Source organism: Schistocerca gregaria, chromosome 5 (assembly GCF_023897955.1).
Source record: "Schistocerca gregaria isolate iqSchGreg1 chromosome 5, iqSchGreg1.2, whole genome shotgun sequence".
Lineage (NCBI taxonomy): Eukaryota > Metazoa > Arthropoda > Insecta > Orthoptera > Acrididae > Schistocerca > Schistocerca gregaria.
This window is the reverse complement of record NC_064924.1, coordinates 532,874,571-532,893,349: the sequence shown is the minus strand read 5'-3', so window position 1 is coordinate 532,893,349 and position 18,779 is coordinate 532,874,571. Positions and strand designations below refer to the sequence as shown.

The window sequence follows — 18,779 nt, the reverse complement described above, 5'->3', positions numbered from 1 at the left end:
GGACACATTACTTCATGTTATTGAACATATGTTCTTAATGGAATGTACGTTGTTCCATTATTTAATTCCCGTTATGTGATGAACACCTCGATAAAATTAGATAAACGTCGGATCGGTGCTCTGTGGTATAAAATTTACCATTCCTGCCAGCGTATATTCAAACTGGAGAAAGCATTCTCTGATTCGATCGAAGAATGTTTCGGCTGCAATTTTAAATGGAAATTTAAGTTTTAGTTCAAAGCTAGAAGTTATCTGATACGAAACGCACGCAATCATTAAGCTGTGGTGAAAAAAGTAAGAAAGTCCTCAAACAGTATCCGGATATGAGGAGGCATATTTGTTCGATGAATTCTGAGTAATAGACGGATGAGAATAACTGAAATCCGAGCTGAGTTTACAGGCAGCTTTTCACCACACAGTGTCGGGAAACAATTACTAAACTGGAAGCCAAGTTGAGATCTCGAGTTGTTGTGTGTCGTTCACCGCTACCACCATACCAGATACACCAGAGAATTGCACGGTATGGATCCAGAGTCAACAAGGGCATTCTGTGGTACTCAGGGATTAGTCTCGCCTGTGAAATTGACGACAAAGTGTCCGCATATGACCAGGTGGAAAAATCACAGGAAGCAGCGATTGTCGAGACCCGTAAACCTCCACTTTTGGGATTATGGTGTGGGGAGCTAATGGATTAATTTAGTAATTGTTGAAGAGAGGCTGAATGTTAGACAGTATGTGGCAAGAATGGTAAACGCTGTTGTTACACCGTTCATCGCCCGGGTACCAAATGGCATATCCTTGCAGATCAATCCAAAACCCATACTGCAGCTCACACCACACACAAAAATGTATGGATCCTTGGCAGGCTTACGTTGACGCCTGGTTTGTCACGCACAGAGCAAGAACCGACACATGTGTTTCAAGAAGGCAAAAAATTCTCCAAGATGACATCTGGAAGCAGTTTCTTTCCGTGCAACAACCAATACAAGGGTATTTGTGTTTTCGTGTGCGTGGGGATCACATCTCGTACCAATGCGGATGACGGATATCTGTTCCGGATGGAGTGCAAGTTTAATCGTTTAATACCCGTTATGTGACCAACAGCTCCACAAAGGTCGATAAATATCGGATTGGTGCTTAAAGGTGTAAAACTTTCCACTTCCGTCAGTGAAATGTGCGTCACTAATATGACGGGGAGCAGAGCTCCACGGTTACGTACTCTTCGAGGAGGTTGCGCATGTGGCAGATGAAGTTGCTGGACTTTGCAGAGTAGACGACGAGCAGGATGGCGGCGACGAGGATGGAGTCGTTGCACGTCCGCTCGTCCGCAAGGATGGACAGCAGCCACTGCACCGGCGCCGTGTCAACCATGCATAACGACGTCGCCACGCACTGAACCTGCACACACAAAACACGTCCTGACCCACTTGTCTCCAGAAACAACTGCCAGAAATCAAACTTACCGCGGTTCGACTGAATGTTTGAAATAGAGCAAAAACAACATTCCCTTGAAATCAAACAACGGATTTTCGTTCGATTTTAATAGCCAAATGGACACTTGGAAATGGACAAATATGGTATCAAAGTGCCCAGCGTGAGGTGTAGTTCTTCAAAGAAATATTTAACTGTTAGAAAGCTATTAGGGTAATTAAGAAAAACTTAATTAGTAATTTTTGGGGAAAATTGTGCTCGAATTTTCATAGCCAGACGAACAGTGACAAATGGACAAATGGAGTATCAAATCAACCAGCGTGGTATATAGTTTTGCATAAAAAGCTTAATTGCTTGAAAGTAGTCCCGATAATTACTAAAAATTTAACTAACGGTCCAAAAATTAAAAAAATTGAAAAATATTTTGTGAAATGATTTGTCTAAAAACAAGAAATAAAACATATTAGTGACACATTTGAAACGCTTTTTAATGATTCTGGAAATCGTGCACAGCAAATGGGATGCCGATTGAGAATTTACAGTGAGTGTGAAAAAGCTTGTTAGGAAGATTTTGTCACACGGATTCTCTTTCTTGATGTCTGAAAGAATCCCTACTGAGAAATATTTGATACTGGTGCATTGCTGCATCTTTTGCTGCCTTCGGGCATAGATGACAAGAATATTTTAAGGCCACATACGAGGGCAAGTCAAAAATTATCTACACTTTTGCAATAACGTTTGTTACATTAAGCACGTTGTCTTCTGTCCTCGCACATGTCACTGTTATACTGCTGTGGTAATGCTGTGACAGTTTGATCTTATTTCCGCCATTATTCTTTCTTCTGTTGCAGATATAGCATGGCAGCTCCATTAGAAGTGTGCACCAAAAAGGAACAATGGGCGGTGATCCGATTCCTCTGGTCGGAGGGTGTCAAAGGGGCAGACTACACGACCTAATCCACCAGGCAAATATCCTGTGGTAGTGTTTAAAATTCTAAGATAATAAGTTAAACATTGAACTTGAAATGATCAATCAGTATTCATTTCCTGTACATGATTTACAGCAGCGTTCAAAGTCGTGTCAAATGTTTCACTAATCCGTTTTATTTTTAACATTTAGGAAAAACGTTTCACAGTAGATCAGACCGTTCTTTTTTAATTTTTTTATTTTTTACTGTTAAGATGTCATGCATAACTACAATGAGAGCTTATTTTGTTGTATACATTACACAAAACTTCTTGGTGTCACGCTTTAAAAATTAATCATGCGTTCCCTTGACGCAGTGGTAAAGCATACGTCACCTCATGTAGTATCCAAGCACGTTATTTACATCTGCAGGAGAATTCCTGTATCCTTCTATAGAGGGAAATGCAATTTGTTGACGAATATTATCTGTATCTGTAATTCTTCCCGTTTCTTTTACAGGAATGAAATCCGCAAGGCTACATTTATATATTTCTTCGTAGTTGGTGATAACATACGCCACAATCTATAGTCAAAGTTTTCATTAAAAGTAGAGTCACATAAGTTAGTTCAGTGTTACATGTCTGCAGGCCTGTTACCAGAGAAATTTCCGTGCCTCCATACCGCAGCACATCGCTAGTAGCTAGGGCTGTGGCTCCCAATCCGGGGTAATTCTGCTGCTCCCCTGCTCCCCCCCCCCCCCCCCCCCCCCCGCCACGAGGGGTAAGATGAAATTTTCTAAAGGATAAAGCAAAAGGATTCAGTAGTTTTTGGATCTCAAAACTGAACTCTTCTCATGATTATTTCATAAAGCTATAATACTGATTACGTAAATTATCAATAATTACATTTTTTACATTACCTGTGAAGTAAAATTGACACTTATATACTTAAATATCTCATGCATCTCATGACAATGCCTTCTCCGAGTTGTATGTAGTTCCCGCAATGGTCCAGAAATTCCTTTATTATTCACTTCGCCACAATAAACGATCTAACTGAAATCAAAACACAGCAGTAATTATGTAAAGGCTACAATACTACTGTGCGTCAGTGGTCAGACGGAAAGCATTGGGGGCCTAGTCTTCCACTTTTTACCATTTCAGAGGTAAGGAGTCACGGAATCTAGTGGTACGCGAGCAGTTGGCCTAGTGTACACGTCTTTGACGAGGTTGATTTTAAAATGGAGTTGCGGGGTGTGAGTAAAGCAAGTGTCGCCAGGGAGAGAAGTGGTGCAAAGGAAGCACGTTTTGTAGTACGTATCTACCATCAATCTGGATACTTAGCTTTTCTGAGGAGCTGTAGATAACACTGGCGATGCACTGAGAATTACTTCATCTTTCTATAAATATCAATAAAACGTAAGAATTAATCGGTACCAGTTATCTCATTGATTCATTATTTTGGGGTTTAATAAGACATCTACGAAAACTAAATATCATTTATCTATCGTTATTTAAATAATAGAAGCATTCAAAGAAATTTTTTTTCGAAAGGTTGGGAACCATTGAACTAGAGACTCTAAATGTCGCCGCTTACGAATGGAGGTGGGCAGCACCAGTCTGCTTTGGCTCCTCTAGCGGAGTACCACGATACTGTGGCGCAGGGATTTGAATGTGTTATCAGGCTAACAGACATGTCACAGTAAATAAACAAAAAAAGTTATGTAACATTATTTTATCGGGGTGATACGTTTGATGACTGTCCTTCCTAATGCTAGGTAAAGATCTAAAGCAACCCTTACAATCGTTTCAGATTGTAAAGGTACTTCTATCAATAGTGGTATGAAGTACTCAGTCGTACCTGTGCTTCGTCCAACAATTCTTATGCAAGGGAGGGCAGTGGTTGTTCAGTTTACGCATGGAACGGTCGCATACCGTCGAGTATCATAAAAATGTATGAACAGTTTACATACGAGGGGGGCCGAAAAGTTTCTAGCCTAACAAATGAAGAAATGACAGAAATTTGGTAATATCAAATTTTTTTTCAATATAACACCCGTGTACACTAATACACTTGCGTGCACACTCACTCAGAAAACTGCAAACAATTCAAATAAAAGGTCTTTGATTTCGAGTCCATCCAAGCATTCACGGAATCACTGCATCATCATTGTCAAATCGGGGTCCTTTGAGGTCTTTTTATAGATTTGGGAAAAGAAACACGTCTGATGGGGCCAAATCTGGAGAATCCGGGGGATGACGTAACAATTCGAATGCGCAGTCACGCAGAGTTTGCAATCTTGCGACGGCTTTGTGCGCCGATGCGTACTGATGCAAAGAAATCCCGCATGCTAATTTTCAGCGCTTTTTTTTTCTTTATCTCTTCTCACAAACGGCGCAGGACGGTGCAATATTATGATGCATTGATAGTTACGCCCTTTTGCAAGTAATCCTCCATAATTACCCCATCTGCATCCCAGGAGATCGATGCAATCACCTTTCCGGCTGATTTTTGCATCTGGAATTTTTTTGGGGTTGGGGATGAAGGATGTTTCCATCTTTGTGACCGTTCTTTCGTCTCAGGATCAAAGTAGTGAACCACGTTTCGTCCATTGTCACATACCTTGCAAGGTAGCCGTCCTCATCCGCTTCAAATTGGTGGACGATTTCTTCACTACACTGCACACGCTCCCGCCTCTGATCTGCATTCAAGTCTTTCGGGACTCACCGAAATGAAACTTTCCGCATTCCCTAAATATCCACAACAATGTCATGAGAATTCCCATGGGAGATCCCAAATGTAGTTTCTATGTGTCACAGCGTTGTTCGACGATCCTGCACATTCGCGTCGTGAAATGCAGCCACTGTTTCATCAGTGGCAACGGTGACAGCCTTCCGCTCATTGGCGCATCTTCCACACTCGTTCTTCCACGTTTGAAGTCGGACACACAGTTTTCATTATTGCTGAAGATGGAGCACTGTCCGTAAGTGTATTCCGCATGTCCTCCGAAATTTTTTTGGGCGTCATTCCCTTCAAATGAAGATATTCAATCATAGCATAGTTCTTGATTCTCTCGATATTTGCCATTTTGCTTACGCTACGGTATACAATGCAATATAGCGTCACACTAACGAAGCTGGAGCCGCGAAATTTGACTCGTGTACCAACATAGGGTCACCATAAAGGCAGGTGGTGTTGTTTGTGCCATACATTACGATAACTGCGAATCAGCGAGATATAGCGGAAGATGGTTACAACGTACGAAATGTAGATACTGATTGCAAGACTGTATACATCACAGTTAGTAGAATTTTCGACTCAAGGACGAACTCTTGGGCACATCAAGGAGAATCACTTATCTGTCACCTAAAAAGTTTTGGGTACGACACGTCGTTACTGATCCAGAGTGCTCCGCAAGTTGGAATGAAAACATCGTACTTTTAGTACCTATGAAACAAGGAAAAATTTTCTCGGTCTGGCAAAGAAAGACTATGTAGCTACGGTCAAAATAAACTTATTACTTTGATGTAGCTCCCTTTAAAGTCAAAGTTCATTGTCCAATCTTTGCACAGTTACTAGATTCCATCGTATAAGGGCGATTGAGGATGATTTGCTAAATATTTCTCTACATCTGCTACGATCTTTCCAGTGGACCACAAACGTTAACACAGCAACACAGATCTTTAGACTTGGAAACAAAGGGGAAGTTAAAGGGTGACAAATCTGGTCACGCATAAAAGGTGTAGCTGAAACCAAGTTAATTGTTGGATGTTTTTACCAGTCAGCCGATTCTGCTGTGACATTTCCAGAGTCATTCAGAGAATGTCTATGGTAGGTAGCGCATAAACGCACGGATCACGCATTACTAGTTGGAGACGACTTTAACCTAACGAGTGTAGACTGGAACGTCTGTGGATTCACTGAGCGGGTACAAACAGACAGTCATGCAAAGTACTTTGAAAATTGTCTTGACCAGCTAGTTCGGCAGCCCACAAGTAATGGAAATATCTTAAATATCTTCAACATTGTTCCAGTACAGCACTCGTGGCTGCCGCATCGCGGTCGCGAAATGGGGCTAAGGCAGTTCCAGATAAGTTTTACTGTCTGACGATAATTTGTGGATTTGTAGTTTTAGCTTGACGATGTCCGCCATGAACAAACGGTAGTTACGGTTATTCTGAAGAAGGTTGGGTTATCCCGACTGAAACCTAGGTAAATTTCTAGGTAAATGGTGTAACTGAGGCTGTTAATTATTAAAATTAAAAAGGAAATATCTTACATATCGTGGCCATAAATAGGTCGGACCGTACCAACAATGTCAGTACAGAAAATGGGATAGCACTCATGATGTCGGTATAGCAACTATGGCCACGAAAGTTAATAAATCATTTAAGAAGGCTAGAAGTGCGTTTCTGGTAGAAACGGCAGATAAATAGTTGTTAGCATCTCACTTAGACAGTGAACTGCCAACTCCTAGTTCCATTAAGATGGACGTAGAGGAATTATGGGCAAAGATTTAGCATATTGTAAATCGTGGGCTGGGGAATTATGTGCCTAGTAAGTGGATTACGAACGGAATAGACCCACCATAGTTTAATAACGAGATTTGAAAAACGCCTGGGAAGCAGAGGCTGTTACGCTTCCGGTTCAAAAGAGAAAGCGCAAATGACGCAAATCAAAGGTTAGCAGCGATTTGTGCATCTGTGACAAGATCTATGCGTGAGGCATACAACTAACCTTAACAAAAGATCTGGCAGAGAACCCGAGAAAATTCTGGTCCTGTGTAAAATAGCTAAGTGGTCTAAGGCTCCCTCTAACTCACTTGTTGACCAGTGGCAGTTCAGGATGGCAAAACGAAAGTCTAAGTTTTAAATTTCACATTCAAGAAATCGTTCACACGGGAGGATCGTACATGCATACCATCATCTGACCATCTAACAGACTCTCATGTGGATTACATATTACTAATTATCCCTTGCGAATAGAAACTACTGAAGGAGTTGAAACAAATAAGTCACCAGGTCCGGATGGAATGCCAGTTTGGTTTCTCAGAGAGTACTCTAAAGCACTGGCGCCTTACTAGCTTGCATTTACCGCGAATCTCTCGCCCAGCGCAAAGTCCCAAGCGACTGGAAAAAAGCGCAGGTGACTGCAGTATATAAGCAAGGTAAATGAACAGACCCTCAAAATTACAGACAAACTTCGATTTGCTGCAGAATCGTTGAACGTATTCTCAGTTCGAATATAACAAATTTTCCTGAGACCAAGAAGCTTATGTCCACGAACCAGCACAGTATTAGAAACATCGCGCGTGCGGAACTCATCTTGCCCTTTTCTCACCTGATATACTGCGAATTATGGATGGAGGCCATCAGGCAGATTCCGTATTTCTAGATTTCCGGAAAGCATTTGACACGTTGTTCCACTGCAGGTTGTTAACGAAGGTACGAGCACAGGGAATAAGTTTACACATTTGTGCCTGTCTAGAAGACTTCTTAACTTACAGAACCAAGTATATTACTCTCGGCGGCGAGTGTTATCAGAGACATGAGGATTGTCGGGAGTGCCTCAGGAAAGTGCGACAGGACCGCTATTATTCCCTACACACATAAATGAATTGGCGAACCGGGTGGACAGCAATTTGTGGTTATTTGCTGATGATGGTGTGTTGTACGGTAAGGTGGCGAAGTTGAGTGACTGTAGAAGGACACAAGATAACTAAGACAAAATTTCTAGTTGGTGCGATGAGTAACAGCTAATTAAAAATGCAAGAAAGTGTAAGTTGATACAGATGAGTAGGAAAAACAAGCCCGTAATGTCCGGATATTCAGCTTTAATAGTGTCCCGTTTTACAGTCACATCCTTTAAATATTTTGGAGTAACGTTGTAAAGCGATGTGAAATGGAACGAGAAACTAAGTATTGTGGTAGGGAAGGCATAAGGTCGACTTCGGTTTATTGGGAGAATTCTGGGAAAGTGTGGTTCATCTGTAAAGGAGACCGCATATAGGACGCCACTGCAACCTATTCTTGAGTACTATACTCGAATGTTTGGGATTCGTTTCAGGTCGGATTAAAGAAAGTCATCGAAGCAATTTAGAGGCGAGCTGCTAGATTTGCTACTGGGAGGTCTGAACTACACACAAGTGTTGCGGAGATGCTTCGGGAACTCATATGGGAATCCGCGGAGGGAAGAAGACATTCTTTTCGAAGAACACTTTTGAGAAAATTTAGAAGCTGACTGTAGAACAATTCTGTTGTGTCCAACATACATTGCGCAAAGACCCAGAAGACGAAATACTAGAAATTAGGGCTGATACGGAGGCGTAAAGACAGTCGTTTTTCCCACGTTCTATTTGCAAGTGGAACAGGAAAGGAAGTGACTAATAGGGTATGACGTACCTCCCGCCACACGCCGTAAGGTGGATTGCGGAATATCGATGTAGATGTGCATGTAGATGGTGGATGTGCCAACCATTCGTTCTTCAAATCCCTGTTTCCAATTGCCAAAGTATCTTTAAGGTCAAGTGCACTGTCCTTATGATTTTTTTTCTAAATCCAGTCCTCTATTCGCGCGAATTTTACCCGAGTGACCTAGAAGGCTAGTGTAATATTCTTCTGTTATTGTTCTATCCGTTTCAAGGTTACCAGTAACAAGACGCAATTTTGCAAACAAAAATATTGGCCATAATTTATGAAGTAAGATGATGAGCACACATCTCGACCACAAGTTCAGATTTATTCTCTTCCCGACAGGTTAAACTAGCACTTTGACAGGAAATGTTCTTACTGACTGAGCTACAGTATCAAGGCGTGACTCACGAACACTCCTCGCTTCATCATTTTTGCATGTTTCTGTCCCCCACATTCCGAACATCACATAAGCTCTCTTTATACCTTACAGGACTAGGAATACAGATCATACTCCGATCCAGGGTGAAAGATTGCATTTATCAGCAGGGCTTGCAACCTAGATATTTTAACATTTTTGCTCATCACGCAGCACATGTGGCTTCCTAACTCTCCCGTTGATAACTATTCATTTTATATACCTTTAATTGTACAATACTAAGTTGCACTCTTTCTTAATCCTAGTAATACTAACGCCTTTTCCATAACGCGCATTACTTTATGCCCACCAAATAGAAGTATAAAAACAAAATTAGTAAACTGTTGTTGACTTATTTTAACAATTAACGATTAATGATATTTTTATATGTGAGTAGAGTCCAAATCTGGCAATATCTTCTAGCACACTATTGATAATATCAACAAATTTTAATAAGTTGTACAACCATGTTGAGGTACTTTATGACCACCACAGAAAAATGAAGAAATGCAAATTTCCTTAATTGTTATTGACTTTTACTCAAAACGAGATGTTGATGTGTAAATAAGATCCTGACACCAAAATACTCAACATGTCATTCATTGTGGAAAGTAACATCTACCACATATTTTTGGGTTAAGTTTACATGAAAAATTTATTGACAGGAATACGCCTCTCTTTTGATGATTTGCCGTAAATCGTGGTGGGTCGTCGAAGGAAACTTCTTTGGCAAGACGTGTATGGTAACTTGTATCAGCTACGTGCGGTGTTGGCGAATTGTCAATACTGATTTCGATTTCGTTATCGATATTTAAACACCAATGTTTTTAACATACTTATTTCTAGAGAATACATTTGTCATTAATAAATAAAGCAATAATTAACATTACTATCAAAATGTTTTTTGACTGCAGACTGTAACAATAAAATTGTAAGAGGCTTCACCATTTCACTGTATTATGTTGTTGACAGGGAGCATATATATACAAGTTTCGAGAACAGACTTTCAGAAGCTTACAATGTTGCTATACAGTTCAAATATTTAAGTGTAGTTTTTTGTAATATTTGGATAGATTGTACCTATGCTGTAATTTTACACTTACAGTGAATCTTGTTTAAGATCTGGAAGCCAATGTTCCAGATAATAACTGAACTGTGATGCTACGTCCGTTTCTGTTCAAGTTTGCAAATTATTCTGTTCTTGTTCTATTTTACTATGTTCATTCCATAAATCAAATTTGGTTTCTCTGTTTTCCCGTAATGTGTCAATGCATTGCCCATCCTCAATGACAATCGTTTCAACAGCGGCAATAAAATCTTTGATGGTTTTAATTGCCTTCGTGTGCGCTAAAGCATCTTGAAAAGTGTATGTTCTTGAATCTACTATCGAACAACGTTGATGCAGCCAACGCGATAAACCGGTCAATTGTACTTTTTGAATCCTGTTACGGAGCTACTCTTCACATTATTTCAAATGGTGTATGTTTATTGAATACCATATGTTTTAATATTCAACATATTATATCAGTATTACTGCTTGCAACGCACTTTTCTATGTAGGTTCCATGAGAAGTCCTTTCTGTATGCCGCAGAGTTTCGCAAACTTGTGCCAGATCTATACCTCCGGCTGTCAGCATGGGCAGTGACTAGCAATAGCAATTAATCACATGATTAACCACTGGATGCAGCTGAAAATATCTTTCAATGATGTAGTATGGTAATTCTGTCTAGTGGATACTTCTTGAATTCGTGTGAGGTCCGAATATTTCCTTAGCTCTTTACTTGCTATTACACTTTGTTTAAACCACGTTACAGTATCTTTCACAACAGTAATCAACTCAGGCAGTTTGTCAGTCCTTTCAGTAGATATCTTACTAAATTTAGCATATGGCCAAAACACCAAATGTGTCTATTTCTGACAAATACTATTTCCACACAGTAATCATATTTGCTCTTGTATTAGTCACTACTGCCAGTACCTTACTAGTGTTTAGGCCTTTTTCCCACTCGTTACAAGTCTGTAACAGCGTGCTAGAAATATACTCACCTGTGCGATACTGACACAACTCATAGATACCAAGAGTTGCAGTTTCCATTTAATCGTTATCAAAATAAAGAATGATAATTCCCACCTACACACTGCATTTAGTATGTCCAAATATATCTCATGAGTATTAAACTATCTACGTTCTGTATTTATTTCTGAAGTAGTTCTGAAAAATAACTTCAAATTGGTTTTAGAACGTCCTGTGGAATTTATATCTCGATGATATTTTACAGAAAGGTGCAATGTCTTTCCTTCGCTTTCAACAAACTGAAACGGTTATTTAGCTTTACAAATCATGGACAAATTTGATTTACACATGCGTAAGGCTTTCGTTGCAAGTTTTGAAGCATATTTTGAGATATTCCGAAATGTTTGTTGAAGACACTTTTTAAACACTGAATCTGAAATACTAATTTTTACCTCATTCGCTGAAGCTAAAAATACTGTATTGTCGTCTCCCCCCCCCCCCCCCCCCCCCACAGACCGTGGCTACTTGTGACAAGTCATTTAATGTGTTGCACTAGTGCATTTACGTGACAAATACAGAAAAAGATTCGTTTAAACAGTATCCTGGATTTTAGCCAACATCGAAGGTCGTTATTGTATCTTTCACAGTGAAGTTACTCTGTTTCAAAGACTCCAGTATCGACACCATAAAATCGACATTTAAACAGCTAATAATGATATTTTGTTAATATCGATGATGACAGAAAACCCATGTCTGAATATTCAATCGCTTGCGGACAATGTATGAGGGGTATTCAAATGAAAACCTTAAAAGTGTAATTAGAAATCGATGTTCCGTGCCATTGTTCTTTAAGTTGGCATTACTGTTACCAATTGTTGTTGTTGTGGTCTTCAGTCCCGAGACTGGTTTGATGCAGCTCTCCATGCTACTCTATCTTGTGCAAACTTCTTCATCTCCAAGTACCTACTGCAGCCTACATCCTTCTGAATCTGCTTAGTGTATTCATCTCTTGGTCTCCCTCTACGATTTTTACCCTCCGCGCTGCCCTCTAATACTAAATTGCTGATCTCTTGATGCCTCAGAACATGTCCTACCAACCGATCCCTTCTTCTGGTCAAGATGTGCCACAAACTTCTCTTCTCCCCAATTATATTCAATACCTCCTCATTAGTTATGCGATCAACCCATCTAATCTTCAGCATTCTTCTGTAGCACCACATTTCGAAAGCTTTCATTCTCTTCTTGTCTAAGCTATTTATCGTCCACGTTTCACTTCCATACGTGGCTACACTCCATACAAATGCTTTGAGAAACGACTTCCTGACACTTAAATCTATACTCGATGTTAACAAATTTCTCTTCTTCAGAAACGCTTTCCTTGCCATTGCCAGTCTATATTTTATATCCTCTCTACTTCGACCATCATCAGTTATTTTGCTCCCCAAATAGCAAAACTCCGTTACTACTTTAAATGTCTCATTTCCTAATCTAATTCCCTTTATTCGACTTTATTCGACTACATTCCATTATCCTCGTTTTGCTTTTGTTGATGTTCATCTTATATCCTCCTTTCAAGACTCTATCCATTCCGTTCAACTGCTCTTCCAAGTCCTTTGCTGTCTCTGACAGAATTACGATATCATCGGCGAACCTCAACATTTTTATTTCTTCTCCATGGATTTTAATACCTACTCCGAATTACCAGTGATGTAAGAAATGTCTTACAGGTGGCAGCACAATACTGAGAAGCAAAAAGCGGTTCGAAATGGCTGCCCATCTCGCGACATGCACTAAGGAAGAATAGCGTTCTATCATGCGTTTTCTGAGCAGTGACAAGGACGTAGCCAAATGGGGGGGGGGGGGGGGGAGGGGGGATCCAAACCCTCACCCCGCATCATCCAAATGAAATTGCAATAGGCCTAATTGTCCTGTAGTGAAATTTAAATATATTTTTATTTTCAGTCTTACGACGACAACGGGATACTCAACTATCGGTAGTCAACAAGCCCGTCGATCAGTTCAGACCATACTTGCAGTTGAATTTAATGTAATATGTGCTATCATTTATTGTTTTAGTGCTGTGCGTTGTTTTGATGGCCTCTAATTATGGAAATTATGTAAAAAGAAAGACGAAGGAACTGATTTAGATTAGTTCACCAGCGTTACAATACGTTACAAACATGTAGCCTACCTATCTACAGAAATTTAGTGTTAGCACTGAAGTCTTTATTTGGAGACTGGTAGAACTTTGGGGTTCCAATATTTCAGTAATTCACAAGGCAGCAGAGCGGTAAATGTCATTGGAAATAACATTAAATTTACATCTGTGATAATTTTCCAGGTCGGTCAATAATCGTGTCGATCAACAAAATTATCAGCAAAACGTAAATGGTTGCATTTCTTTAAAATTTTTGCTCAAAATTCTATCATTAGTAGCCCAAATGGCAAAATGTCGCCCTGTGTGCTCATTTGAGTCTTACTCAATTACGAAAACCAGTTCTAATACGGAAAAACGGGGAGGGGTCTGTGGAGAGCGAAAGTTTGTGGTGAAAGCACATTCTGTTATTTGTTACTAAAAGATTTTTCGGTAGGCTGCTTGAATTCGTCCGAGCCGATTGCCCCGTGCATGCCCCTCTCCTTTCGTACAAAATGTTATTGCGCACTTGTAATTCTATGATAACGGAGCATGGAATTCCTAGCATAGCTGAATCATAAAATATGCATGCACTGATGCACAATTAAATGGCCAAACATGCATAATTAAAGGAAAAAGATGAAATATCAGAACCAGATGTTTTTTGTGATGCATTTTATTTTATTTTAAAACGTTGTATAACAACCAATTTTTGCAAATTCTCCAGCGAGGTGTTTCGAATCCATCCCTCGATAACCCTAAAACTGGTTTTTGTGGTTTCCTTCCAGTTTTCAATTTGCGCAAATGCTCGGATTCGTTCCCTTACCATGGGTCGCAGCCAACTGCATCCAAATGCAATTGCTCTTTAATACGATATTGCAGCGCCTATGTTGTTCAGAAGTTCTATACAATGTTCCTTCAGACATGCATGTTATGAAATAGAGGAAATTTATTCGCAGTTGCGAATATGGAGAACCATCAGCAATATACTGGAATGAGGGCAATGAAAATTTGTGCTGGGCCGAGACTCTCGAACACGGATAGTCTTATTGTAAGGCAGCCTCTAGCGATAAGCGAGGAACCCAGGTTTGAATCCCATTCCGGCACAAATTTATCCATTGTCGTCCTTCCATAAGACAGCTGATGTGGTCCACATTCACAACTCCGAATACATTTCAAACATTCTTTAATGAAGAAAATTATCTTTCTACATCGCAATAAGTGACAAATGCATATTTAATGAGGAAATTAGGGAAACTATAAAGCTGAATAATTTCAGATACTTTACATTTTCGCTACCAGAAGTCGTTCCGACTTCTCTGTCAAACAGAACAATATCAGATCTATGTATTTCAACAGCACTGACGAAAACAATCAGTGTCCCGAAAAATTCACGCTCATCCATTCCTGTTCACTTCCTCCCTCAAATTCAAACTGAAGGAAGAAGAACGTAACATGGCCGTGGAGGGTGCAAGCAGATTGCAGTGAACTGCTTTTTAATGGTGTGCCAAAATACAGTTATCGTAAATAACGAAATTATAGACCCACATCATTAACGTCGATCTGCAGCAGGATTTTTAAACATATACTGCATTTGTACATTATAAATTGCCTCGAGGATAACGATTTATTGACAAACAGCCAACATGAACTCAGAAAATACCATTCTTGTGGAATAATACTAGCTCTCCATTCTCATGAAGTAGTAAGTGCTGCCGACAAGGGGTCCCAAATTCATCCATACTTTTTGATTTCCGGAAAGCTTTTGACAACGATCCTCATAAGCGACTTCTAATCAAATTGCGTGGATATGGGGAATCAGGTCAGATGTGCAAGTGGATTAGTGATTTCCTGTCATAAAAATAATAGTTCGTAGCAGCTGAAGGAAAGTAATCGAATAAAACAGAAGTAGTATCTGGCGTTCCCCAAGAAAGTGTTATAGGCCCTCTGCTGTTCCTGATCTGCATAAGAGATTTAGGAAACCATCTGAGAAGCCCTCTTAGACTGTTTGCAGATGATGCTGTCATATACCGCTTTTAAAGTCATCTGGTGATCAGAACCGATTACAAAATGATTAAACAATTCTCAATATGGTGCGGAGAGTGATAAGTGACTAAATAACGAAAAATGTGACATCCTCTAATTTTGCCGTTATACGACAAATTACACAAATCTAAAGACTGTAAATTTAACTAAATACTTAGGGATTACGATTAGGAATAATAAAGTGGAACGATCACATAGAAATTTTTTGTGGGGAAACCAGACCAAATACTGTGATTTATTGGCAGAACTCTTAGAAAATGTAGCAGGTCTATTAAGAAGATTGCTTAAACTTCTTTGGTCCACCCTCTTATGGAGCACTGCTGTGCGATGTGGGATCCGCGAAAAAGTTCAAAACAAGGCAGTTCGTTTTGTATTATCGCGAAACAGGGGCAGAGTGACGTGGATATTACACGAGAATTTGGGTGGCAATCATTAAATTAAAGGCGTTTTTCGATGCGGCAGGACCTGTTCATGAAAGTTCAATCACCAGCTTCCTCCTCAGAGTATGAAAATATTTTTGGCGCCCACCTACATAATAAGAGAAATCGGAGCTTATGCGAATTTAAGTGCTCGTTTTTACCGTTCGCTTTTTGAGAGTGGAACAGTAGAGAAATAGCTCCAAGGTGGTTCGCTGAACCCTCTGTCGAGCACTTAATTGTGAGTTGCACAGTAGATGTACATGAAAGTTTTTATGTGGAGTTCTAGTTCATCTTGTGTATTTCCAAATGTAGGCAATTTTACATCTAGAATCTTCATTACTGTCTACGCCAATGTGACATCTGAAGTATCTGAAGGACTGAACTTGTTCTAGAATCACATTATCCGCAGTTATTTTGGATCGATCCTTGTCTTTGCCCCAGGAAGCTAACACTTCAGTCTTGGTCTTGGAAAGCTCAGCGCCGTATTATTTACGACGGTAACTCAGGTGGCTCAAAATGGTTCAAAAGGCTCTGAGCACTATGGGACTTAACTTCTGAGGTCATCAGCCCCTAGAACTTAGAACTACTTAAACCTAACTAACCTAAGGACATCACACACATCCATGCCCGAGGCAGGATTCGAACCTGCGACCGTAGCGGTCGGGCGGTTTTAAGACTGTAGCGCCTAGAACCGCTCGGCCACTCCGGCCGGCGATAACTCAGGTGGCACAGTACAAGTTGGAAGTACTTTATTTTTCGTGCTATGTCAAAACATCATCTGCATAAAAAAAAGAAACTGATTTGGTGTCTTTAACACTTTTCTATATATTTTACAATGTCATTAATATTAATATTTATTATGTAAACTGGAGGTGGAGGGGGAGAAAAGAAAGGAAATAGTGATATTAGCTGCATTAGGACTTTATTCAGGATCAGCGGCGACAAGTGAAAATGTGTGCCAGACTGGGCCCGAACCCAGCATCTCCTACTTACTAGGCAGATGCGTTAACTGCTGAGTCATTTTTTTTTATCTAAGAAACCTCTGCGGGAGTAAGACGGCGGGGAGGGCAGGGGTCGAACCCAACGCTTGGCCATTCCGTCAACACATCCACACAACGTGCTCTATGATCTGGAAGGGGAGTAAGGAGTTGAAAAAACGTGCTCTATGATCTGAAAGGGGATTAAGGAGCTGGAAAAAAAAAGAAGATCTTACGAACGCCATACCGAGTCGTAGGGGATCAATATTCTCCAGCAACCTTCTTCAGAACCGCATGTCATTCCCAGAATGTCCCAGTGAACAGGATTGTCCGCAAATTTGAACATCAGTGATGACCGGGGTGGGTTCTGTACTTCGGGTGGCAGCTGAAAGCCGGATGTGCCGTCGTCAGTAGGGATCAAAAAGTGTGCTTCTGTGTGCATCACAACATATGCAGTAAAGAGCCGTGCCTTTTAGGCACTTATAGGCATTCGCCCTGGTTGTTAGGATACAAACTCTGTATAGGTGTAATATATCGTCTGGGAGATAGACTCCGGCAACCTCCGCGGCTGCAACGGCAGCAGGCGTTGGGTGAAATGTCAGCAATCGCCGGTCATGTCTCAAGTCAGGCGGTGCGCTTCCGAAAATACGACTGCGCATCTCTGACACAAAGAGTCGTCCATCAGATGAATAGAGTGTAGCTATTGATGAGCAGCGAATTTCCCTTTCAGTGCCACGTACCGCCACGAACGTATCGACGTAGATAGAAAAGATTTATACTTACACAGCATGCCGTGTTCCAGCCAACTACGGCGTGCCGTTGTGCCACCGATTTGATGGTTTGTTACTATTGGTAAAAAATGGTTCAAAAGGCTCTGAGCACTATGGGACTTAACTTCTGAGGTCATCAGTCTCCTAGAACTTAGAACTACTTAAACCTAATGGCATGTGATGAACATCTACATCTATATACATACTCCGCAATCCACCATACGGTGCCTGGCGGAGGGTACCTCGTACCACAACTATCATCTTCTCTCCCTGTTCCACTCCCAAACAGAACGGGGGAAAAATGACTGCCTATATACCTCTGTACGAGCCCAAATCTCTCTTATCTTATCTTTGTTGTCTTTCCGCGAAATGTAAGTTGGCGGCAGTAAAATTGTACTGCAGTCAGCCTCAAATGCTGGTTCTCTAAATTTACTCAGCAGCGATTCACGAAAAGAACGCCTCCTTTCCTCTAGAGACTCCCACCCGAGTTTCTGAAGCATTTCCGTAACACTCGCGTGATGATCAAACCTACCAGTAACAAATCTAGCAGCCCGTCTCTGAATTGCTTCTAGTCCTCCTTCAATCCCACCTGATAGGGATCCCAAACGCTCGAGCAGTACTCAAGAATAGGTCGTATTAGTGTTTTATAAGCGGTCTCCTTTACAGATGAACCACATCTTCCCAAAATTCTACCAATGAACCGAAGACGACTATCCGCCTTCCCCACAACTGCCACTACATGCTTGTCCCACTTCATATCGCTCTGCAATGTTACGCCCAAATATTTAATCGACGTGACTGTGTCAAGCGCTACACTACTAATGGAGTATTCAAACATTACAGGATTCTTTTTCCTATTCATCTACATTAATTTACATCTATCTATATTTAGAGTTAGCTGCCATTCTTTACACCAATTACAAATCCTGTCCAAGTCATCTTGTATCCTCCTACAGTCACTCAACGACGACACCTTCCCGTACACCACAGCATCATCAGCAAATAGCCGCACATTGCTATCCACCCTATCCAAAAGATCATTTATGTAGATAGAAAACAACAGCGGACCTACCACACTTCCCTAGGGCACTCCAGATGATACCCTCACCTCCGATGAACACTCACCATCGAGGACAACGTACTGGGTTCTATAACTTAAGAAGTCTTCGAGCCACTCACATACTTTGGAATCAATCCCATATGCTAGTACCTTAGTTAGGAGGCTGCAGTGGGGCACCGAGTCAAACGCTTT

At 40.7% G+C, this 18,779-nt stretch overlaps 1 protein-coding gene across 3 annotated transcripts in view; it reads right to left on the bottom strand.

The window, feature by feature from the left end:
* Positions 1–18,779, bottom strand: part of LOC126272335 (uncharacterized) — a 115,366-nt gene that overhangs the window by 40,388 nt on the left and 56,199 nt on the right. For all 3 annotated transcript variants that reach the window (XM_049975116.1, XM_049975117.1, XM_049975118.1), the window contains exon 3: positions 1,220–1,398. In XM_049975116.1, coding sequence (XP_049831073.1) covers positions 1,220–1,398 — 179 coding nt within the window. The remainder of the gene's footprint in view (positions 1–1,219; positions 1,399–18,779) is intronic.